The 26,187-nt window shown below is 39.1% G+C and overlaps 1 protein-coding gene across 5 annotated transcripts in view; it reads left to right on the top strand.

The window, feature by feature from the left end:
* The window catches only part of CNTN3 (contactin 3), a 299,041-nt gene that overhangs the window by 153,385 nt on the left and 119,469 nt on the right, over positions 1 to 26,187 (top strand). For 2 of the 5 annotated variants that reach the window (XM_010590045.3, XM_023548007.2), the window contains exons 4-6: positions 23,495 to 23,698; positions 24,767 to 24,869; positions 25,416 to 25,600. In XM_010590045.3, coding sequence (XP_010588347.3) covers positions 23,495 to 23,698; positions 24,767 to 24,869; positions 25,416 to 25,600 — 492 coding nt within the window. Of the gene's footprint in view, positions 1 to 23,494; positions 23,718 to 24,766; positions 24,870 to 25,415; positions 25,601 to 26,187 lie in introns of all 5 variants that reach the window. The other 3 variants (XM_023548009.2, XM_023548010.2, XM_023548011.2) reach the window with 3 other exon arrangements.

A 26,187-nucleotide genomic window follows, 5' to 3' on the forward strand; every position in this document is an offset into this window, starting at 1 on the left:
GAATAGAGCTTGGATTAAGGAGGGAGGAAGGATAATGATGGCAGGTCTGACTCTGTGAGTGCAGAACTGCTTAGATTTTAAGAGCAGGGGCTTAGGAATCAGGCTGCGTTCAAACCTCACTTCTTCCACCTATTTGTGAGATTTTATTTAACCTTTATGGGCCTCAGTGTTCTCATCTGTAAAATAACCTTCTACCTCATAGGATGTTGTGCAGGTTTGAGGAGATATTAGCGTGCAGTAGCATAATACCTCACACAAAGTCAAAGCTCAGTAAGTTTTAGCTATTGCTGGAACTACTTCAAATGTTGTTATAAGATACTCTTCTTGAGATATATAACACTTTTTCAAAGGCATTACATAAACTGCCCAAAAATAATGCCATGGCCCTTCTTTTGAGTAATTTTTTCTTTCTAATGTTTGTATATATAAAATGGCTTTTACATAGACTTTTATAAGAACCAGATATATTCTCCCCATAAGAAAGGGAGAATTTGTGCTTTGTGTCACGGCACTAGACAACATTCACTCATTGAGCAGTGTGTTAGGATAAATTTCAGAATTAATTCCAAATCAGTGACAATACCAGGGTCATTTCATTTAACTTAGTCTTTCTACATTGTAACAACTTTCTAGAAAACCAATATGATTCCATAAATCCTATCTAAAAATATCCACTCTAATATGCAGTATTTGAAGAGATAAGGGTCAATAATTTAAGTAATTATATATTATAAACACCGTAATTTCCCGTCAGTGACTCCCATGCAAAGGTGGTTGAAGCTGCGTGTTGACAATGTGAGTTCAAGCTGAAAAATTAATCAGTTGCTCAGGACTAATGCCAAGAGTGCCTGCGTTGGTCAATAATACGGAAAACAGTAGAAGTTGGCTGTAATAATCAAATTAAAACTTGGTAACTAACATAAGAGCTGGGGAAAAAAAAATCTGGCAAACTGGCTGCCCCTTTTTCTTAAGTATATAAGAAATCCTTATAAAATTTGATTTCTCAGATTTTTACCCAGGACTTCCTACCATGTCGATTCCAAGGGTTCTTTCTTTGTTGAGGTTGTAAAGACCAGTTTCTCTGACCTGTGTCTGTGAGCGCTGTCTTAGGGTTTTCTGTGAAGAAAAAGACAATGGTGTAGAATTATAATCTGTTTCCAAAGACTATTTTAGCTGCCCTTAGGATATAAATTATCAGGAAACACTCGTTAAAATAAATATAATTGTGTGTGTTAGGTGCCCTTGAGTCGGTTCTGACTCATAGCAACCACATGTACAACGAAACGAAACTCTGCCCAATCCTGCGCCATCCTCACAGTCGTTGCGATATTTGAGGCCACCGTTGCAGCTGCTGAGTCAGTCCATCTCCTTGAGGGCCTTCCTCTTTTTCATTTACCCTCTACTTTATGAAGCATGATGTCCTTCTCCAGGGACTGGTCTGTCCTGAGAACGTGTCCGAAGTATGTGAGTCAAAGTCTCACCATCCTCACTTCTAGGGATCATTCTGGCTGTACTTCTTCCAAGACAGATCTGTTCATTCTTCTTGCCCAAAATGCAGTCCATGATATATTCAGTATTCCTCACCAACACCATAATTCAAATGTATCAGTTCTTCTTTGGTCATCCTTATTTTCAACGTCCAAATTGACTAGGGTTTATTTCATAGTTTTCTCCCCTCCACCAGGAAAGTTTTTATAAAAGTAAATTTATTACTGAATTTTTAAAGCTGTTTTCTATGCATTGTTGTTTCTTTTTTATTTAATAGTCATGGAAACCTTAGAGCATTTGCATGGTGTAATTTCTCTTGCACTGAGTTTTTGATTGATATTTAAAATACTTGAATTTCTTAAATCACTGATTTGACAGCAGTTCAGTTTGAGTGTATCTGATCATAAGAATTGTGTAGCTACAGCTAGCATTCCCTGGATGTTTTATATACACAATAAATGTCTAGCATATTCTTAAGTATTTAGGGGAGTAAAATTTTATTTGAATTTAGATTCTCTTTTAATTTATTAGTATTGAATTATTTGTTTCTTTGTATATGTTTATTGCCCATCTTTTGAGTAGTACTGTGGTGATTTTAACCCAGTAAAATGCTTTTTATCAGAAACCATCATGGCACTTTGATGGACTAATGACTGGCTATTCAGGGAGCCAGTGGGAGACCATCCTGTCCCAGCCTGTGGGCTGGTCATCCCACCTTTATACATTCTCCCTTTAACTCCAGAATGAGAATTCGTCAACTAAAGAGGAGGATATTTTTAATTACCAAGGTCCTATTTTTTATGCGTGATGTTAGAATGTTTAAATATAAATTAAGTTTGTTTTACTATCCTGTGTCTTTATGTCATCATTAAGGTTCAAAAGTTAGGTGGAATGCGGACCTTTTCCCATCTTCATTTAATTTCTGTATACCACCCAAAACAATGGCAGGGAGATGAGGATTTAATTAACAGCTTTTTTGCTTATAAACGCAAAACATGCTGTCAATATCCTCATAGTGGTGTGATAAGGTATTTCCATGAGTTAAGATTAGAGATAGTCAAGTTGACATTTAGAAATGATTAATTCCCATTTGGAAATATTTCCAAAAGTGAGTTAGAAATAGAGCTTCAAATTATTACTGGCATTCAGAGCTGTGCAGAGCAGCGTATTCTTTCACCAGCTCACTCTGCACCACCTGAGCGGTGAGCCCTGCCTTGGAGACAAACTTAGCTCTCTGATTAATGTAGCAGACAGGATGCTGTGTTTTGTCATCCCTGTATTCTGCATATTTCTCAGAATCAAAGGTCAGTCCTATTAGCTTTCTTCTGTTAAAGCAAGACCAGATGATCTTTTTTCAGGTCACTTACATCATCTTATTTGTACTTTTGAGAGTAAAATTTTAATTTGGATTTTTTCCATATAATTCTTTTATTCTGTTCCAACAAGTTCTGTCAATTGCCATGAAAGTTTATTCCTGTGGTGTTCCTCCCTCCCCACAAAAAAATAAGCATTGCCAATGAGTCAATTCTGACTCATAGCGACCCTATAGGACAGAGTAGAACTGCCCCATAGGGTTTCCAAGGAGCGCCTTATGAACTCCAAGTGCTGACCTTTTGGTTAGCAGCCGTAGCTTTTAATCACTGTGCCACCAGAGCTCCAGATAAACACTACTGGATACTTATTTACTATTTACAAGTAATAATTGCTATTACATATGGAAACCCTGCTGGTGTAATAGTTAAGATCTGTGTCTATTACCAAAAATGTCAGCAGTCCGAATCCACCAGGTGCTCCTTGGAAACTCTATGGGGCAGTTCTATTCTGTCCTATAGGGTCACTATGAGTCGGAATTGACTTGATGGCAACAGGTTTAGTTTTGGTTTAGTGTTTATCTAAGGAGTCCCTGGGTGGCCCAAATGGTTAAGTGCTCAGTTACTAACAGAAAAGATAGTGGTTTGAACCCACTCTGAGGTGCCTTGGAAGAAAGGCTTGGCTATCTGCTTCCAGAAGTTCACAGCCGTGGAAACCCTGTTGAGTACAGTTCTACTCTGCAACACATGGAATCACCATGAGTTGTAGTCAACTCTTTGGCAACTGGTTTAGTATTTATCTCCACGTCTCCTAAAGGTACATGAAAACACTCTTGAAAAGCAACTCCCACCACTCACCGTAGTTGGTTATTGAAGTCAGATGTCTCCACATCATTACTTTAGAGGCTCTCACATCATCAAACATAGAAAACCTGTTTGACAAGTGTTTTGCTCACCCTCCTACAGTTGGTTTTGTCTGCCACCTAGAACTGCCAAAGAAGATAATGTTCAGTTCTTCACCACTTGAAGCAGGAAGAACTGGCTCACTGCTGTGTATGTGTTGTTCAGGCCTGCCTCCCTGCCTTCTTCACAAATCCTACCTTTGGAGTGTTTGACTTCTTTATAAGATTCCTGCCAGGGACAATCAAATAAAACCAAAACAAAAATAAAAACAACAGCCCCAACCACAAACATTTACTGAACACTTGCTCTTTGTTATACACACGTGTATTTTGTGTGTATTATTGTCTTTAATCTACACCTAAGGAGCAGGTGTATTATCCATATTTTACAAACAAGGAAACTGGGGCACAGAGAGGCAAAGAATCTTGCCCTAGGTTTCATAGCTACTAAATAGTAGAATTAGGGTTGGACCTTAGTTACAATTTTGTGAAAAAGCTTGTGTTTTTAACCACTACTCTAGACTGACTTTTGTAAGAAATGAAACTCATAAAGGAAATTTAATATTTTGAGGGATGGAAAAGGTCATCAACACTGGTAGCCGCCAGCCCTTCTGAGTTCATGGATTCATTCTAACTGTGAAAAATTTACCATCACTCTCGTATTTGTGTAGGTACATAAAGAAGACAGTTCAATGTAATTTAGGCTCTGTCCTACTGCCTAGATTCAATTCCTTCCTAACTATATTACCTCGATCAATTCCTCAATTGCCTTATCTGCCTCATCTATAAAACCAGAGGATAACAGTGCCTTTCTCATGGACTTTTGTGGGAATTAAATGAGTTAATATGTTTAAGTTGCTAAGATCAGTACCTGATTCACATGAACGACTCAAAGTTAGCTGTTTTTATTGCTTTTAGTATTTTTGAAGGAAAAATACAATGATACCCAAAAGTTACTATGACATCATTAACCCTTTCTAACTGAGTATATAATTTTGTTAATCAGAGTATACCCTATAGGACAGAGTAGAAGTACCCCATAGGGTTTCCAAGGTTGTAATCTCTATAGGAGCAGGCTGTCACATCTTTCTTCCACAGAGCAGCTGTTGGGTGCAAACCACCCACCTTTAGGTTAGCAATCGAGCACTTAGCCACTGTGTCACATTTTAATAGTACTGTTCACCACTGGTCTGTCAGTTTGTCTTACTGTGGTGGCTTGCGTGTTGCTGTGATGCTGAAAGCTATGCCACTGGTATTTTAAATACCAGCAGGGTCAATGTCTTAGTTATCTAGTGCTGCTGTAATAAAAATACCACAAATGGATGGCTTTAACAAAGAGAAATTTATTCTCTCACTGTCTAGTAGGCTACAAGTCCAAATTCAGGGCATTAATTCCAGGGAAGGCTTTCTCTCTCTGTTGGCTCTGGAGGAAGGTCCTTGTTATCAGTCTTCCTCTGGACTAGGAGTTCTCAGCGCGGGAACCTCAGGTAAGTCCAGAGAATGTCCTCTACTCTCGGTGTTGCTTTCTTGGTGGTATGAGGTCCGCTACTCTCTGCTGTATTCCCTTTCTTTTTATGTCTTTCAAGATAAAAGGTGGTGCAGGCCACACCCCAGGGAAACTCCCTTTACATTGGATCAGGGATATGACCTGAGCAAGGGTGTTACATCCCACATAATCCACTTTAACATAATCTAATCTTGCCCCTCATTATCCCCAGGCAGAGATTAGGATTTATAACACACAGGAAAATTATATCAATCACAAAATGAGGTCAACCATGCAATACCAGGAATCATGGCCTAACCACATTCACACATATTTTTGGGGGACACAATTCAATCCATGATGCTCACCCATGGTGGGCAGGGTTGAGAAGAGCTTCCAGACTAAGTTAGACTAGGAAGAAGGACCTAGCAATCTACTTCTAAAAAATTTGGCCAGTGAAAACCTTATGGATAGCAACAGAACATTGTCTGATATAGAGCCAGAAGATGAGCCCGTCAGGTTGGAAGGTATTCAAAATATAATGAGGGAAGAGCTGCCTCCTCAAAGTAGAGTTGAACTCGATGACGTGGATGGAGTCAAGCTTTCAGGACCTTCATTTGCTGATGTGGCATAACTCAAAATGAGAAGAGACATAGCAACAATTGTTAGGATGGAGCAGAACTGGGCAGTGTTCTGTTCTGTTGTACATAGGGCTGCTATCAACTGAAATCAATGCGATGGCACCTAACGGCAACACCAACAACGTATATATGCATACAGGAGAAAGATGTGGCAGTCTCCTTCCATAAAGATTTCAGCTTTGGAAACCCTATGGGGCAGTTCTACCCTGTTATATAGAATCACTATGTGTCGGAATTCACTTGATGGCAATGGGTTGGATATATGCATAACTTGTAACTTTTTTTTTCAGTCTCTTCATTAAGTACAACATGTTTATGGATTCTCCAACCCCTTTGGCAATTCCATGATTCCCAAAGAGTCCATATCCCATAGGTTGGCAACCAGGGTTATATGCCATCTCTGCAACCTTCTTGTTTTTCAGAAAGAAAAACTGAGACCACAGAGTGTAAGTGAGTTTACCAAAGGCACATCCTTAGAGAAGGTCAAAGTCAAGTCTAAACCTCAAATCCTATGACTTCAGTCCAAAGATCCTTTCTCCATCCAAAGTTCCCCCAGAAAAATTTATTTCAGGTTGCTTTTTACAATTAGACAATTTGGTGAAATACTGTTGTGTCGTTAAACAGTATTTTGCTCTCTCTCTGAATTCCTGTTCTCCATACTACTTTTGCCATTTTTCCTCATTATGTAATAAACATGCCTTCATATCTCCTATACCAAGGGCCAAAAGGAAATTTGGAGAGGTGCTCTGTGTTCTGCCTACCTGCCATCATTAAAAAAAAAAAAAAAAATTAAGTACTGAGAGCTAAGATTATTTTCATTGCCTTCTTTCACGTTTTCTCTGGGGAATCACCAGCAGCTGTCAAGGTGGTTCTACCTCATGGTGACCCCAGATGTGTCAGAGTAGAACAGTGCTCCACAGGGTTTTCAATGGCTGACTTTTCGGAAGTAGATCACCACTTGGTGCAAGAGCAAATTTTCACTAACCAAAAACCAAACCTGATGCTGTCGAATCAATTCCAACTCATAGCAACCCTAAAGGACAGAGTAAAACTGCCCCATAGGGTTTCCAAGGAGCACCTGGTGGATTCAAACTGAACATTTTGGTTAACAGCTGTAGCTCTTAACTACTACATCCACAGGGTTTCCAAATTTTCACTAGAATTTGAAAATTTTTCTCTGAGGAGGAGAGAGAAAATTTATTATTTTTATCAGAATTCAAGTGTCATAAGTGTCTATGAGCGACAGAAATAAAATATAGCCATGAGGTTGCCAAATCCACAACATGGCATTCTAAATATTATTTGATTTAATACATTCAAATTGGAATCTTAGAAAGTGCCTTCATTGCATGCCTACTGAAGATCAGCTAATCGAATTAATAAAAGAAAGGAATGAAAGAAATAAACATGCTCATAAATTTCCCAGAAGATATGTTGTTGAAATAAATTGTGGTAGAAGACAAATATGAGCAGTTTCAGTAATTCCCAGGGCCTTATACAACATATGGTCTCAAAAAAGACAGAAACAAGTATCTAGAAGCAGAGGGTAGCTGAAATAGATGCGTTGCTTTAAATTATCGAAGAATTATCAGCTGCCTAAATATAATTGGAAACCCTGGTGGTGTAGTGGTTAAGAGCTGCAGCTGCTAACCAAAGGGTCGGGAGTTCACAACCACCAGGTGCTCCTTGGAAACTCTATGGAGCAGTTCTACTCTGTACTATAGGGTCACTATAAGTTGGAATCTACTCGACGGCAACAGGTTTTTTTTTTTAATGTAATTGACAGAAAAGACAGGATCTTTTGATCACCTCAGGTAAAATGAAGGAAAAAGAAACAACAGGGTAAATCAAAAGGACAAGTTGTTTAATATGAATTTATTTGGAAAATAAAACACAGTAGTGCTAGGGAGGATAAATAGAAAATGTAATATTGGATTAGAATTTGAAGGAATAAAGTTCAGTATCCACCCCCAGCTGAAAGAGGATCAATGACCATTTATGTGAAATAGATTAGACTTTCCTTCGTATGTTTATTCTTGACCTCTGATCAAGGCAGAGTCAAATGCTCTTATGCTGAAAATCTACATATTTGCTTCTTGAAGGAAAAGCAGTTCACCAAGTTGGCTGAAGAATACTCACGTGATTGCTCTCTTTCTTTTCACAAGGAACCCTGTCTCCTTTGTAAGAAGAAGTGCTTTATACAGAAATGCTTGAAAGAAAGAGCAGATGGTTAAGTAGCATATCTTTGTACCATTTCAGGAAAATACATTTGGAGCAAATAAAGCCAGTATTCTTAAAGCTTCTAATATGAAAAGTACAAAAGAAAACCAATTTAGTGAATTAGTAAACACAAAGTTTATTACAATTTAGGGACATCTGTAAATAGAACCATCATACTTAGATTATATCAAGTATTTGAGTTGGTTTAAAAATATCTTTTTCACCAATTGAGGTTGATGATGTGAGCTTTGAAACCTTTCCTTTGAGAGGAAAATGAGCTCAGTTACTGATTTGAAGGTGAATTAGGGCATATTTACCTTCCATTTCTTTTTACTCTGCCTGCCTCAGTGGACTTCTGTTCTATGACTTTGAAAATCACCACAAAGCCAATATTCATTCAGTTTTCTCATTAGAGCAAGAATCAGTTTAGAATAGTGTTTGTTATCTCATAGGATGAATGGAATCCAGGTGGCATAATGGTTAAGAGCTCGACTGCTAACCAAAAGATCAGCAATTCAAATCCACAAGCCACTCTTTGAAAACCCTATGGGGCAGTTCTACTCTGTCCTATAGGGTCGCTAACAACTCAATGGTATCTTAACAACAACAATAACACAGAAGGAATAGAAGGATTGTTGAGATACTTGAGTTCATCATTAGCCTGGTACAGAAATGTGAAATCCGCATAGTACTGGAATATACTAGTATAGAATCTCTTGGTTAAAAAGTTGTCATTGGCATACCATATATCAGGATGCTACTCATTCATCTTTATACATCTATCTTTATTCACCAATAGAACACTCAGCTATTAGTTAAATATGACATGATTATTATTATTTTTTTATTATTAATAGATGGCTAGGATGTTGAAAAATTAAATAGGGTGAGAAAAACTCACTTTTTTAGCAAGGGTATAAAGCTACTACTAGACAGTAATATTAGATCAAAAGATCTCTGTAAAATTTAAAGAATCTCACTTGATTAAACAGCTATCATTTTGAGGGGATAGAATATGAGCAATCCATTATTTTTTTTACTAAATTTTAGATCTAATTTTTCCTTATCCCTTGGTAGTAGAAACTGTGAAAGAGATGCTGAATTAGATTCAGATATTCCTTTAGGTTTGCATCTTTCACGGACCAGAAATTACTATTTGCGTTGACTGGGCTATCTGCAAAGAGGGAGCAATTAATAGGTAGGAGATCAGCTATAAAGTAATAACAATATGGAGGATTCGATAGATAAGCCAATGGGTCAATTTAGTAAACGCTCACAATCAAAAATAGAAAGTTAGACTATTTCTAAAACAGGCAAACACTGAACAAATGAGAATTTTAACTGGCACCTGAGTTTGAGCAGGGACCTTGTACTTTTTTATGTTTATTTCTCTATAACATTAGTGTGCATGTGTGTTTTCTTAGCTAAATTATTAAAATAACAGAAAGAGCTGTTACATTTTTTTTTCTGGCTTTGAAAGACATTTCTACAGAGTGATAGAGTTATAGATTTTTCACTGTATATAACTGCATAGCCAAGATAGACAAGAGCTACAAAGATAGTGGAAGCAGAGAAGGAATGTATGTGTAATCACATGTACTTATTATTTGCATAAAAAGCGGGTAAACTTGAGGTAGTGCAATTGCTGGTTCTCTGATTCTGTTTTCTATCATTTTTCTCGAAGCTTACTGATTGTTACCTGTATTTGACTTGAACCTGAGGCTGCTGTGAAAGTCCTGGCATATCCTTCAGTGTCTTAAGGAACTGGCATTTATAAAGCCTTCCTGATTTGAGGGATGGGAATTACTTTTGATTATTGACTTTTTTGGGCAATTTTTTTTTCTCATGTTTATTTCAGATAGTCATGTATAATTGCATGTTCTGCCATAATCAAATATTTAAATATACAATATTTCTTTACAAGTCAGGTGGCTTTGACTATTTTAACACTGAGATGTATAATCAAGAGAGACGACCCAAGGTGGCAGCTTAGTCAGACACACCATGCCATCTCCCTACAGCAAAGACACAGGAAACCAAGTGAAACAGGTACAGATGACAATCCTGGAGCCCCAAGCAGCAAACAGAAGGATGAAGAATTGGACTGAACACTGAATGGAAAAAGAAACTGAATGAAAACAGTGAATGAGAAGATTTACAGATCATAGTGTCCTTCCAGAGCCCTGGTGGCTCAGCAGTTAAGAGCTTGGCTGCTAACCAAAAGGTTGGCAGTTCAAATACACCAGCTGCTCCTTGGAAACACTATCGGGCAGCTCTACTTTGTCCTATAGGGTCACTATGAGTCCGAACTGACTTGAAGGCAACAGGTTAGGTGCCCTGCCAGCTGGCCTGGCACGGTGTAGCCATCTTGAGACAAAGCGAGAAGCATTCCTGGGTGAGGAGCACAGGAAGGCAACTTCACAGAATTCCCAATAGGAGAGAGAGATATTGTATAGACAAACCCAGAGTGAAGCAAGGTGAGCAGAACATAAACTGGATCTAAGGAGGGGGAAAGTACAGGAAGGCAAGTGAGACTTCCAGGGATCCTGGCCACCACAGCTCAGGAAGAGTCAGAAACTAGGACTGGGACTACTCAGCAGCATTGATCCCTGATCATCTGGGTGGTTGGTGCACACTGAGTAGTAGATTCACAGAGTGGCAGCTGGAGATCCCTCACCCTACTGAACGCCGGGCAGCTACCCGCCTCCTCCCATTTTGTCAGGGCCAGGCCCTGATTGCTGGCTGCAGCCTATGGGGAGTGCCCTGGCACCCATACCAGTGACCAGAGGAGCACACTCTCCTGCCTGCCCAGCCATCGGCAGCTCAGTCTCCTCCTTCCCCCACTCCCTGCCCTTTACCAGAGACATGCATCTTCCCTCCCCAACTTGGCAACCGGTGACATCTCCCCACTGCCCCCCCTCCACCAAGTGATTGGCAGTGCACACTTCCACACCACCAGACCAGTGAACCATAGTGACCTGTGGCATTCACCTGCCCCGCCTGCCCCCCCATAGTGCCTACCCAGTGCCCATCCAAAAAAAAAAAGTCACTGTCGAGTCAATTCTGACTCTTAGTGACCCTGCAGAACAGAGTATAACTACCCCATAGGGTTTCAAAGGAATGGCTGGTGGATTCAAACTGCCAACCTTTTGGTTAACAACTGAGTTCTTAACCACTGTGCCACCAAGGCTCCCATTAGAGAGATGCAAATCAAAACTAAAATGAGATACTATCTCACCCCTGCAAAAATGGCACTGACCAAAAAAACAACAAATACTGGCAAGGTTGTGGGGAGATTGGAACTCTTACACATTGCTGGCTGGACTGTAAAATCACCCTGGAAAACAGTATGGTGCTTCCTCAAAAAGCTGGAAATAGAAATACCTTATGATCCAGCAATCCCACTTCTAGGTATGTATCCTAGAGAGATAAGATTGGTGACACAGATAGACACATGCACACCCATGTTCATTGCAGCATTAATCACAATAGCAGAAAAATGGACCCTCAATGGATGAATAGATAAACTACTGGTGGTAAATATATACGGTGGAATATTGTGCAACTATAAAGAATAATGATGAGTCGTCAAAACATCTTATAACATGGATGACTCTGGAGGACATTTTGCTGCATGAAATAAGTCAATCACAAAAGGACAAATATTGTATGATCTGACTTTTTTTAAAAGTCAAGAATAAGTATACATAGAGAAAGTAACGTTCTTCTATGGTTACCAGTGATGAGGGGGGAAGGAGGAGGAGTCAACTTGCTAGATAGTAGACACCTGCTATTCCTGGTGATGGGAAAAACTATACACAATATGAGGGAATCAGTACAACCTGAGCAGGGTAATAAAGACAATAAGAAGTATGCAAGAATAAAAGACATTTATGGTACATGTTAATGTAAAACTTTGCAAAAACCATAACAACCAAAAAGTATGTATGTGGTTACGGAGATAGATAGCAAACCAAAACCAAACACACTACCATCAAGTCGATTCCAACTCATAGCAACCCCATATGGTTTCTGAGGCTGTAAACCTTTACTAAAGCAGACTGCCACATCTTTCTCTCCTGGAGTTGATGGTGGTTTCGAACTGCCGACCTTTCAGTTAGCAGTTGATAGCTTTAACTGCAGTGCCACCAGGGCTCCTTATAGCGGCAGACAGATATACTATATGTGTATAGGAAGGTATACGTGAGTACATGCATGTGCATATGTATATGTTTGGGTGTGTTATATGTATATTCATATTTATAATAAAGCACATAGGGGGCAGAGTTATGGAGCCCTTCTAGACATATCCAAACACCTTGCGAGATTGGTTTGCTGGGTTAAAGGACTTGGGAACAGAATCTTGTGAAACAACCCAGTCAACTGACATAACATAGTTTATAAAGACAGTGTTCTATATCCTAGTTTGGTGAGTAGCCTCTGAGATCTTAAAAACTTGTGAGTCACCAATTATTGGTCTCTTCCCATCTGGAGCAAAAGAGAATGAAGAAACCAGACTCAAAGAAGAAACTAGTTCATAGAACTAATAACCTGCATAAATCAGAGTCTCTTCCAGCCTGAGACCAAAAGAACTAGATGGAGCCTGGCTACCACTACTGACCGTTCTAACCAGGGACACAATAGAAGGCCCCAGCTAGATGGGAGCAAAATGTAGAACAAAACTAAAATTTCTAAAAAAGACCAGATTTACTGGGCTGATACCTTTTCAACTTGGAACTGAAGCTACTTCTAGAGGTCTCCTTTCAGCCAAATAATAAATTGGTGTATACAATAAACAATATCATCCATGAGGAATGTGCTCCCTTAAATGATTAACTATGTGAGACCAAATGGTCCACATTTACCCAAAAACAAGATGAGAAGGGAAGGAGGGGCAGAGAAGCTAGACAAATGGAAACAGATGAAACAAAATGGAAATAATGAGAATGCTGACACAGTGGGAAAATTGTAACCAATGTCACGGAACAATTTGTACAAAAATTGTTAAAGGGGAACATAATTTGCTATGTAAACCTTCACCTAAAATTTTAATTTGAATAAAATATTTAAAAAAAAGAAATTTATAATCAAGTCCTCACTTTTGTTTAATTCATCATTCAGAGAAGTCAGACCAATCAGAAAGGGTAAAAATCTCTTTTAAAATAGATTTTATCTCGATTTTGATGAACATTTGCACATGCTGCTAATGGAAAGTAGTGAAGTAAGTCCCCTGGTGATGAACGTCTGACTTACGGACAAATCTTACTTGCCCTTTAATGATATGTAAATGTGCCCTCACTTTGAAAAGATTGAACCAACCCCTACTGGCAACAGATTCTTCCTCACAATCACCTTCACCTGCTGAATGTGCAGTTATTAAATCATTCCAAAGACTTTGAGCCTTTGTTGCACTAAAGTAAAGCTAAGTAAGAACCATACGCACCTGTTGGGACTTACCCACAAATTCTTAAGGACACACTTAGGAATGGATCTCATTTGTAACATGGGACTGCCTGGAGTATTTTCTAAGCATATGAGAGAGGAAGAAGGAGAACCATTAATTACTCCAGCTCCATGAGAAATCATATATTGTCCTCAGAAAACCCTTGCGATTGGGCAGACTGAGCTCATCCTTTACTGACGACCTCATTTCTACTTAGCAGTGAAATAAACATTTTACTCTGCTGTAAAAAATCATCCACATCACAAGAAGTGAAAAATCAAGCCCCCATGGCATTGTTTAAGAAAGGAGTTTACATTTTCATAAAAGAAAATGAGACCTAATGAGGAAGGGACAGCTATTGTGATATTGTGCCTTTGTTTGTTAGCCCTGAAGTGTTTGTTATTTTGTTGCACATTTTCTTCCTCTGTGGTATTCTTCTGTATCAGTTACAACTCTACAAACCTTCCTCTGGAATTAGCTTCTGAGAGTTGATGTGGGAATTATAACCCAAAAGCACCACCCGTGGATTCATTAAGGGGTGGGCCCCCTGTTGTTAAAAAAAAAAAAAATTTTAGCTTGAGCTAAAGAAAATTTCCATTTTGCAAGGGCAGTGTAAATTTTGCATATCGTTTTAATAGCAAGGCAGGTCAATCAAATTATAATTGGCTCCAATTAACATTCCCATGAGCTATAAGATTCTTTACCTTCCTCTGGACTGCACTTAAAAGGAAAATGTTATTTACTGTCACCAAAGTCATAAAAAAAGTCCAGTGTTCGGTATAAGTAAGGACAAAAGTGCAAGTCTGGCAGCAGGACACATTGAAGATCTGCAGTCTAAAACATCCATTGTGTCAAGTGTGGCAATGTGGAAAATGAGCTATTTCAATGCACTTTCTTTTAGCTACACAAGCAGGTCTTGGCTTCTAGTTGTTGACAGCATTTTGGTTTTGAGCTAATTTTAATTTTGCTTTCTAGCAAATACATTTTCAGAGTTTCCGAAGTCCTTTGAAAAGGTACATTTTTTTATGAGAAAAATGAGGAAACAGAGAAGAAATACATCATATTTCCATAGTTTATTCTATCTCTAGTTCCAATTCTGCCATTTTGGAGTTCTCTCCCTGAGTGTCCTCACTGTACTAGCTAGTCCGGGACAAGGTGGGGTGTGTCTTTAGCCATGTCATGCTTCTTTAGTGACCTTGCCAAAGGAAGTATTTCCGTAAATGCCTTGCCAATGTTTTTTGCCAGTCCTTCTCAGGTACCCCAACCGTTGTTAGACATCCCGTTTTCAATGTTCTTGAGTGTAGCCCCATTGCACCTTCTTAACTTGAGATCTCTTTGGAGCAAGGAGGGAAGGGTAGGGTCAGTCCCACCAAAATAACTTGAACCAAGGATGGAAAAAGGGAGGTTCATTAAAAAAAAAAAAAAAATGAGAAAAAGGGAGAATGCGTGTATGCAAGCAGAAATACAAAATAGCCTCTAGAGGTGCTCTTCATCGTTCTGTATTGGCAAATATGGAGGAATGAGCTTCATTTTTGTACCTCGGGGGCATTGCCACATCAATGGCAGGAGCCAGCATACCAGGGAGGAGATGGGGACACTTGTTAGGAAAGGAGCTTTTATGACAGAGGCATTAAAAATAGCGACAAAGGCTGGCAGTACCTTGTGGTGTCAGAGTATAATGGAAGAGGCTGGTTCCTAAAAGAAAATGGAAGAACCAAAAATAGTGATCACAGAGTACAGCAGGAAACTCCTGGAAGCATCTATGACACAATAGAAATGGCTCATCTGTGCTTACCAAAGGCAGCAGCTAATAAAACAAGAGAGAGATAGAAAGACATATGGAGCATGGAAGACTTAGGAGATTAGTTTAAGGTTTGCAAAGCTTCATGTGGTGGTTAGGACAACACGAAGGCCCTGGAAGGAAAAAGAGGCCTAAAAGTAAAATAAAACAGGTAAGGGATTACCAAAAGCATAACTCGGTCTATAGATAATACTAACCAACAGGAGTCTGCAGACTTTTTCTCAAAGGTCAGATAGTAAATATTGTGGGCATTACAGGCCATAGAGCCTCTGTCACAGCTAGTATACTCTTGTAGCATGAAAACAACCATGGCGTTGTTAGTTGCCATTGTCTGCTTAACGCATGGTGACCTTATAACAGAACGAAACATTGTCCAGTCCTGTGCTATCTCCATGATCTTTGATATGTTGAGCCCATTGTTGAGGTTATTGTATCAGACCATCTCATTGAGGGTTTTCTTCTTTTTTGCTGACCTTCTGCTATATCAAACACGATGTCTTTTTCCAGCGATTGGTCTCTTCCGATGATGTGTCCAAAGTAAGCAGGACGGAATCTCGCCATCCTCACTTCCAGGGACCATTTTGGTTGTATTTCTTCTAAGAATGATTTGTTTGTTTTTCTGGCACCACAATTTAAATGCATCAGTTCTTCTTAAATGAGTAGGTGTGAATGTGGTCCAAAAAAAACTTAATTTGCCAAAGCAGGTAGCAAGTTGGGCTTGACCAAATACCAAGTGTAGTTGTTCACTCCAGGGCTAGATCCAGACCTAAAGTATGAAAGGAGGAAGGAAATATCATTTTTAATTATTTTTTTCTGTTTTGTCCACTCTTCTCCATATCTTAGGACCCTCATAATTCAAGCTTATTAGCACTCTAAATTAGAATCCATCAGATAGACATAGGCTAAGCAAAGAAACCTACTCTATGTAATATTGTTTCTCTGGAGGAATAGGAGCCCCTGGATGGAGCAAACAGTCAAGCACTGGACTATTAACTGAAATATTGGTGGATTGAACCCACCCAGAGGCACCTTGGAAGAATGACCTGGCAATCTGCATCCAAAAAAATCACAGCCTAAAACCCTTAGGGAGCACAGTTCTACTCTGCACACGTGGGGTCGCCATGGGTCAGAATAGACTCGATGGCAACAGGTTTCCTTCATCGCTGTTCTTTTTTTTTTATTCTTTCAGGGAGGAATAGATCCTCTAGCCCCAAAGCAACAAATTACAAAAAAGCTTTTGAAAAACACCACGCTGAAATGCTAGAAATGCCCTCACAATGCCTTTTGCCATGCTGTCCAGATTCCTCAATCCTGTGTCTCTTCTTTGAACCTGAAATTATCTTCAATCTTCTAGATTGTTTTAGGTTGTTGAATAGGTACTGCATCCTAGACCCGCCGCTAACATCGTGCCCTCTGTAAACCTCATAGCCAGATTCTCTCCTGATTGTACAAACCAGTAATAAAAATCTGCATGACACCCGTCAGGCTTTCAGACCCTTTAAATGTGTCTTCTTTTAAAGTAGGTCAGACTTCCCAGGTGGCATCAGAAAAAAATGGCCAAAGTTACTTTTTACCATTTTGCCCAACAACAGTTTTGTTTGACAGAATTCCTTCTAGAAAACACCTGTACAAACGATAAAATCTCCCACATAATAGAATTTTGTAATGGAGCCAGAAGTAAACCCTTAAATGTCAGTAATATGTGTATTACTGTATCTCCAGGTAAACACTGGAGTAACATATTTCATGTGAAATTGACTAGAAATAAATAAATAAATAAATAAAATTTTAATTTTTTTTTTATACTTAAGTCACCCTAGAAGGCCCTGGGAGGAATGTGGCTGGAGAAGTGATGCCATTCATCACATACTACTTTTTAGAAAGTAGAGTTTTAGTACTTCATTTTCTTAATTTATGCTTTTGATTGATAAAATCTCTTTTCTCTGAGAAATATTTCACAGTCCTAATATTCATGTACCATTGTTAGTAGAAAGCCCAGTGGCCAAATAGTTTTTGCATAATGTGTTTGTGATTTACAGGAAAGGTTGTGAAAGGCTTTGTAAAGTCTGGCTTGTTTGAGTATATAAAACTATCATTTTTATTACAGATTTTTTATTTATCGGTATATATAAAATTATTTCTAATATGCGCCAAAGAATGCTGATCTGATACGTATTTTACTTTGCAATGTACAACTAATATTTATTGCAAATGCAGATATTTATAACGAAACTCTGATAGTGTTAAAATAGGTATTTTTTAACATTATTCAAATGCAATAAATTATATAATTCTCCAACATTTTCAATCAGAGTGATGCCATATATATTTTAACACTGTCATGGAGGCAATAAATGAAAAGTTAGTGCAGATCTTCTAAGACATAGAAATCAAACAAAGTCCTTAAAACAAAAAGGTAGGTGCTACAAATCTCTAACTCTCATGATGGTGTACCCACCCAGTACACCCTATCAAATGTGGACTTGGTTTCCCTCCATAAATCTTTAAGGGTCAAAATCTTTATAAAAACACTCAATCATTAATTCATTTGCTTTTTAGTGGCTGTTGTAGTTTGATATTTCTTTTGGAATATAGCTCCCCTTTATATTTTCTTATAAATGTATAAGACCTGATTCTTCTTATGCTTTCTAAGGGAAAGTTTTCTTATCCCCCCCCCCCCCCCCCGCTCCTCTGACATTTGTTTTTCTATGGGAATTTTGTCTATAGCACCTAGCACTGTACCTGGCACGTAGTAAGCACTCGACTATTGTTAGCTATTATCACCATTTGTATTAGTTTGGTATTGCTGCTGTAACAAATTGCCACAAACTTAGTGACTAAAAACAAGAGAAATATATTGCAGATCCATAGGCCAGAATTCCAACACGGGTCTCAGAGGGCTAAAATGAAGGTATCAACAAGTGCTGCATTCCTTTCGGGAGGCTCGAAGGGAGAATCTGTTTCCTTGACTTTTGCGGCTTCTTGAGGCTGCCCACGTCCATTGGCCCTTTGCCCTCCAGCCAACATTCACATCAATCAGACCTCTGCTTCCATAGTCACATCTCCTTCTCAGATTCTTCTCCTCCCTCTTTCTTATGAGGACCCTTGTGATTACATTGGGCCCACCCAGATCCATCTCAATATTCTTAATGCAATCACATCTGCAAAGTTGTTTTGCCATATGTATTATTATCCCCTTGCTGCCTTAACAAATTACTACAAATTTACAACAACATAAATTCATTATCTTAGAGTTCTAGAGGTCAGCAGTCTGACATAGGTTTCACTAGGCCATAATCACAGTATTGGCAGGCCTGCATTCCTTATGGAGGCTCTCAGGGAGAATCCGTTCCATTGCCTTTTCCAGCTTCTAGAGGCCACCCTCATTCCTTGAGTGGTGCTCCCTTCCCCTGTCTTCAAGCCAACAACATGACATCTTCAGTTCTCTCTGTGATCCCTGCTTCTATTTTCATATTTCCTTCCCTCTGACTCTGCTCCTCTTGCCTCCCTCTTAATAAGGACCCTTGTGATTACAGTAAATGGCCCCTAGAGAACCTAGGATAATTTTCTCATCTCAAGATCCACAATTTAATCACATGTACAAAGTCCCATTTGCCATGGAAGGTAACATGTTCACAGGTTTTGGGGATTAGGATGTGCACATCTTGGAGTGGGGCAGGCATTATTCCGTGTACCACACTATCATTATCCCTTGATTTGCACATATCCAATTCTTATTGCTCATTTAGAAGCAGTCATAAAATGATTTTAATTTTGACTTTCTTATGGATTGAATTGTATCCCCCTAAAATGTGTGTCAACTTAGCTAGGCCATGACTCCCAGTACTGTGTGATTGTCCACCATTTTGTCATCTGATGTGATTTTCCTAAGTGTTGTAAATCCTATCTCTATGATGTTAATGAAACAGGATTAGTGCCAGTTATGTTTATGAGGCAGGGCTCAATCTACAAGATTAGGTTGTGTCTTAAACCAATCTCTTTTGAGATATAAAAGAGAGAAGAGAGCAGAGAAACAGGGGGACCTCATACCACCAAGAAAGCAGTGCTGGGAGCAGAGTGCATCTTTTGAACTTGGGGTTCCTGCGTGAAGAAGTTCCCAGACCAAGGGAAGATTGATGATAAGGACCTTCCTCCAGAGCCAACAGAGAGAAAAGGCTTTCCCCTAGAGCTGGCACCCTGAATTCAGGCTTGTAGCCTACTAAACTGTGACAGATTAAACTTGTTTGTTAAAGCCATCCACTTATGGTATTTCTGTTATGGCAACACTAGAAAACTAAGACAGAATTCCTTGCCTTACTTCTCCTAATAGTTAAAAACAATGTAGTGATAGTATAAACCCAAAGCCAAACCCGCTGCCATTGAGTCGATTTTGACGGTAGTGACCCTGTAGGACAGAGTTAGAACAGCCCCATAGGGTTTCCAAGGCTATAAATCTTTATAGAAGCAGACTGCCACATCTTTCTCCAGCAGAGTGGCTGGTGGGTTTGAACCACCAACCTTTTGGTTAGCAGCTGAGCGCTTTAACCACTATGCCACCATGGGTCCTTAGTAATAGTACATATTTAAAAAACCCAAATCCTTTGTCACTGAGTTCATTCTGACTCACAGTGACCCCATAGGACACAGTAGAGCTGCTCCCTAGGGTTTTCAAGGAGTGGCAGGTAGATTTGAACTTCCGACCTTTTGATTAGCAGCCATAGCTCTTAACCACTGCACCACCAGGTCCCCAAATGATAGTATAAAAGTACCTTAAATATTAATAATTTTAATTTTAGAGTTTTAAAAAATACTGTGAATTGAAACATACAACTTGTGTTTGTAATACTCATTCCAACTTGTCATGTGTAGCTATAATGCATTTCTTCTCATTGCCTTATGATATTCTCTTGTATAAATTTGCCAGATTTCAGATGTTTTGACTCTGAATCTGAATTCTTTCCATCAAGCACTCTCATTTTAGTATAAACTGGTTTAATAAGATTGACTTCTTATTCCTAATGCCCAGCTAAGGTGCGATGTATTGGGGAGCTTTGAAGTTCTAATATGGCTGTGTAAAAGGGAGAGGGAGTGACAACCATATATTAATTTTATTTATGGAACACTTTGGAAAGCAGAGTGAGTTTATTTTGCCTCCTTTAAAGCAAAGTATTGTTTCACGGGTGGGAGGGATGAGAGTCAGTGGGGAAAGTGTGACTGGATGCTTAGACGAGCAGGAAGACCTACAACAGCTGCCACTTCTCACAAATGCAGAACAAATTCATCCAATCTTACTAGGTTTGTTTTCTCCTATGGTTTATTCAATAATATTGTAATGGAAAACCACCGTGGTAGTAGGCATGAGGCCAACTCTGGAATGGATGTTCGAAATGCTTTTTTTTCATACAACCTAACAGATGACTTTGAATTTCATAACCTGGCACATGACTTATTGGACTTTCATGAACCACTCTTTGCCAATACAATAGCATGATTTAAGGATCAGGTTGAGGTTCAAAATCAATGTTTTGAAATGTCTGGACAATTTGCTGTTGATTTGCTAATCTTTGGAAACATCTAGCATTTGCATTGAGGGTAGAAGGGAGCCAGTCATCACATTTCATATCTACCCTAAACCAAAGCACCAAACCCACTGCCATAGAGTCGATTCTAACTCATAGTGACCCTACAGGACAGAGTAGAACTACCCCATAGGGTTTCCGAGGCTGTAAATCTTTACAGAAGCAGACTGCCACATCTTTCTCCCATGGGCCAGCTGGTGGGTTTAAACCACTGACCTTCTGGTTAGCAGTTGAATGCTTAACCACTGCACTACCAGGGCTCCATTTTGTACACCAGGTACTTCCTATGTTCTCTCCCTTGACACCTTTCGCCTACTGTCCACTCTACCAGGAGTGCTTTTATCCCTGCTTGTCACAGTGTTCTCCTAACATGTGTTCCTTCAGAGGTGAAGAACATGTCACCTCTTCACCTTCTGAAACCTCAGCAACTCACCAGCCCGTACATATTGTCTCATTGTTATGTGTACTGACTCCCCTGTAGCACACAGAAAGGTCCTTCACCTTTGGACTTAGGACTTAAATTATTTTTTGTACTTGTTATTCATTAAATTTATTTTGATTCCATGTTTTCCAATAATTCTTTTGGAAAAGCATTACCCTCATGAGCGAATGCAATGAGGTACATGAAGTCATAAATGAAAATAGGGCCAAGGAAAGAAGGAAACAAATATGCCAACCACAGCAACTGTGATTAAACATCAGCCTGCCTCTGAACAACGTGGGCATCTAGGACACAGCAGCATAGCATTAGTTAGCCCTCATTACCACAGAGGAGACAGCCAACAGTTCCTTTGGAGAAAGTATGTTTACCTGGGTCCTAAAGTTCAAGAAAACTCTTATAATGAATTTTACATAACAGATTGTCAGTAGGATAATTTTATCCTTAATTGACTCAGTAAGTGTTTATTGAGGACTACTAACTGTCTTTGGGTATTGCATTTTGCTAGTTGGTGGGGGAGAGGGATGAGGCAGGATAAAAATTACATATCACTTGTTTCCCAAATGTGGAGGGCAGACAAGTGAATAATTCATTACAATACAAAATGACATGTGTTTTAATTGAAATATCCTTTTTTTGTTTTGTTATGTTGTGTATGGTGGAGTCGATTCTGATTCACAGAGACCCTGTATGACAGAAGGTTTCCTAGGCTGTAATCTTTACAGGAGTAGATCACTAGGTCTTTTCTCCCGTGGAACTGCTGGTAGGTTCAAACCACCAAAGTTTCTGTTAGCAGATGTGCACTTAACCATTGCTCCACCAGGGCTCCTTGAAACAAGCTTAGAGGGCTCTATATAGGAGCACCAAACCAACCTGGACAGGAAAAATTTAGGAAAATTTTTCTGAGGAGGTGATCCTTGATGTTGAAATCAAGCTTTGAAAACCATTTGGGAGTTATCTAGGCAGAATGGGGTTTGGTGTTGAAAGGGCAGGAAGTAAAAGAGTGGTCAGAGGTGCAGGTCATTGCAGGCCAAGGGAGCAGCATGTGCAAAGACCCAGGTGCAAGAGGGAGCATGGGGCAGCTCAGAGTGGTAAGGCCTGGAGCAGCAACTTCCTCATGAGATTTTTCTTATCAGGTTAAACAGCCCGGCATTATTTCTGAGAGTACTGAGGAGTGGCAGGGAGTTTTATGTCGGAAATCGATGTGGTCTGATTAGTAACTTCGGAAAAGCAAAGAAAATGCAGTATGGAGATAGAAAATAAAACGCAGCCAGGCGGAAGCCAGAGAGACCTGTTAGGAGGCATCTGGGGTGGCAATAGTGATGACAGCAATGTTGCTCCACCAAGAATGCTAATCGACAGTGTCCTCCTTAATAATATAGAATGCAGGCAGAATCATTTTGCATGACTCTTGTCATCGTCTTCAGTAAAAACACTAAGCATGATTTTGAAGGAAAGGTCATTTTGTAAAGCGGAAAGCAAGTGTGGTCCAACATTTGAAATGTATAGTTTCAGAATTTTATCTAAGGATAGAATACAGAGCACTTTTCCTGGTAAACCTGATCGTATGGATGGAAGCTGAGTACTTATTCCCATGTTCTACAGATAACTCGTCTAGCTGTCTCAAGAGAATAGCTCTGTGTATGTGCTTTGGGCTAACAGAGCACATTCTTATGATTTGGAAGCCATACAGCTGATTTGTAAGATGTCCGTTCACTTATAAAAGGAAGAACTTAGTCTCTTTCATGCCCCATTGAAGCTCACCTTACACCTCCACAGGCAGTCTTTGCTCCTCTTAACTTTTCACTGGGCTTCAGTAACGGTAAGAATTCAGCAGTGCTTATGTGGTCTTAGGGGGTAGAAAATTTCACTGTATAGGTCAAAAAACCCCAAACCCATTGCTGTCAAGTCGATTCTGACTCATAGTAACCCTACAGGACAGAGTAGAACTGCCCCATAGGGTCTCCAAGGGTGTAGTTTTTACGGACGCCACCACATCTTTCTCCCATGGAGTGGCTGGTGGGTTCAAACTACTGATCTTTCAGTGTTTAACCACTGAGCCACCAGGGCTTCTCTGATGGCCAAGGCAACATAGTTATCTAGTGTACCATGAGTTGTATTTTTTATATGCTGTGGAAAACCTTCTTTAGCAATGACATTGCTTCCTCTTCAATAATTTTATTAGAACTTTCATATGCTTGGATCTTCAATGAATATCCATCGTTTGTTGAAGAAGATAGTCGGAGATTTGTTTCCCAGGAGACGGGGCACCTCTACATAGCCAAAGTGGAGCCATCCGATGTGGGAAATTACACATGCGTGGTCACGAGTATGGTGACAAACGCCAGAGTTCTGGGTTCGCCAACGCCTTTGGTGCTACGTTCTGATGGTATGAAATGTTTCAAAGTGTTATTCTGACTGGAAATTTTGTTGTGAATCCAAGCAAAAACAAACCGGAAAAGGCAAAAAGTAGATCATGAATTATTTCATTTTTTTTTCCTGAACAAAGAATATATATGAGCATAGAGAACTAAGATAATTCCCTAAACCTTAGGACTCCATGCATAATGCTTACCCAGTACCAGCTACGTAATACCCAGGGCCCAGTGCAAAATGAAAATGCAGGGCACCTTGTTCAAAAATTCTAAAGAATTTCAAGAAGTCAACAGTGCAGCATTAAACCAAGCCTGACAGTACAGGTTGCAGTCTGTGAGGCCACCTTTGTTAGCCTGAGTTTTTTGAGGCTTTGGGTATTTATTGTAGGTTAAAAAGCATCCCTAAAAAAGATTACTAAAGAAAAAAAGGTTGTCTCATCAACCCTTTGATGGCACTTTATGGGGAGCCTATGCAGTGGAAGCAGATTTGTAAGCCTGGGTAGTTGACCCACTTACACAAAATCCTGTCTGTGCAGCATAAAGCCATGACCTCAGAGTGTCTAAGCACTGTTTCCAGTCAGTTGTAATTGAATTTGACCTTTTGCATTTATTAAGTCACTGTTTTGTGCCTCTAGGGAACCATTTAACAAGTTTAAGATTGGTGTCTCTACTACCAGGGTACCATTAAGTAAATTCGCTGCCATAATTTTTGCTTTTTAGGAAATTTCAAGAAGTCATAATACATTGTGTGTTCAGTTTGAGTAGAAATGTCCATATTGAATGCAGAATTTTAAAAGCCTCCCATTTTATATAATTTAAAAGGCATAGAAGTTTTCTCAGAACTGCTTCTGCAAGAGTAACTTATGAGTCACTGAGCTCAAAATTCTTACATATTTATTAACGCTGCATGTTTGACCCACGTGAGAACTACTTCTAGTAATACCTAACTGATGGCGGGTGAGTAATTTATATTACTAGGAGGAGCTGGTTCAAATAGAGCAAAAGAAAGTTTTTATTTAAGAAAAACGAGGCAATTGCAAAGGAAACATTGAAACTAATAAGGTTGTATTGTGTATTTACAGGTGTTATGGGTGAATATGAACCCAAAATAGAAGTTCAGTTTCCAGAAACTCTTCCAGCAGCTAAAGGTTCCACTGTAAAATTGGAATGCTTTGCCCTTGGAAAGTAAGTTTTATAACATCCACCGCTATGTGCAGAAATATTAAATTGCTGTCAGAGATCAGGGTGGTTTTTAACAGCGTCTTCTCCTTTTCCTTAGCTTCTGAATTTTACTTTCATTTAGAAGCCAAGGAAAAATAAAATACAGGAAAGATGCATACATGTAATTTAATTTGAAACTTTAAAGGCAATTTGGAGAAAATGACTGTGCCTTCCTAATTTCATAAATTAAATTGGTGATATTTTTCATTTGCTTTTACATTTGTTGTATTTTAACACAGTGGGTCGGTATTACTTCTTCCATTCCAGGTTTTTTTTCTAAATCATGAATTAACTCAGGAAAACACACAATTTCTTTTCATCAAAATATTGACTTAAAGAGCTAAATCTTTGCATCAGGTTTATGTAAGGTAACTGACAACTGGAAGTGTTTGATATTTGAAAACCTGTGCCTTTTTGCTCTATCCTAACCAAAACTTCATTTTGTCAAGGCAAAAAAGCTTCCAGACATCAGTTCAAGAAAAGCAAGTAACTTGACGCTTTTCTTCTTAGTCCTGTACCTCAGATCAACTGGAGAAGAAGTGACGGACTGCCATTTTCCAGTAAAATTAAATTGAGAAAGTTTAATGGTATCCTTGAAATCCCCAACTTCCAACAGGAAGACTCAGGTTCATATGAATGCATTGCTGAGAATTCACGAGGGAAAAATGTTGCCAGAGGGCGTCTGACATACTATGGTGAGCATCTGCTTTGGGCAAGTTAATTACCTGTTTTTAGCTTTTACTCTCTCATCTGTAGAATATTGTTGCTGTTGTTGCTGGGGGCAGGGGCATGTCATAGCATAATTTCAGAGTCCAAATTGTTTTGTTCTGTGCTTTGTTTAAGAGGGCAAACATCTATTTAATCATAAAAACCCCAAACCCATTGCCGTTGAGTCAATTGCGACTCACAGATGTTCATCATAGAAGAAACTAAAAAAACAATATTCTCCAATATGGTGTGAGGCCTAAAACATTTTATTTTGCATTTTTAAATCATTCATAGGATAATGAAATATTTGACATTTTTTTCCCAAGAATAACTTTTTACACAGTAGCATATTGGGGACTGATGTCTATTCTGTCCTCCAGAAAACCTGGCTTTATAGCTTTCCATATTACCTTTACTAAGCAGAAAGAAACTGTCTACGGGGAAGGGTTTCAGTTACTGCTTTAGACAAACCACATAAACTCAGGCTCTTATTGAGTTCTTCAGTGCTATTATCTTCCTTCCAATAATGTATCTTTACATTGTTTACTGGCTTTAATTTGCAATCACATTTGTT

Source organism: Loxodonta africana, chromosome 22 (genome assembly GCF_030014295.1).
Source record: "Loxodonta africana isolate mLoxAfr1 chromosome 22, mLoxAfr1.hap2, whole genome shotgun sequence".
NCBI classification, from domain to species: Eukaryota; Metazoa; Chordata; class Mammalia; order Proboscidea; family Elephantidae; genus Loxodonta; species Loxodonta africana.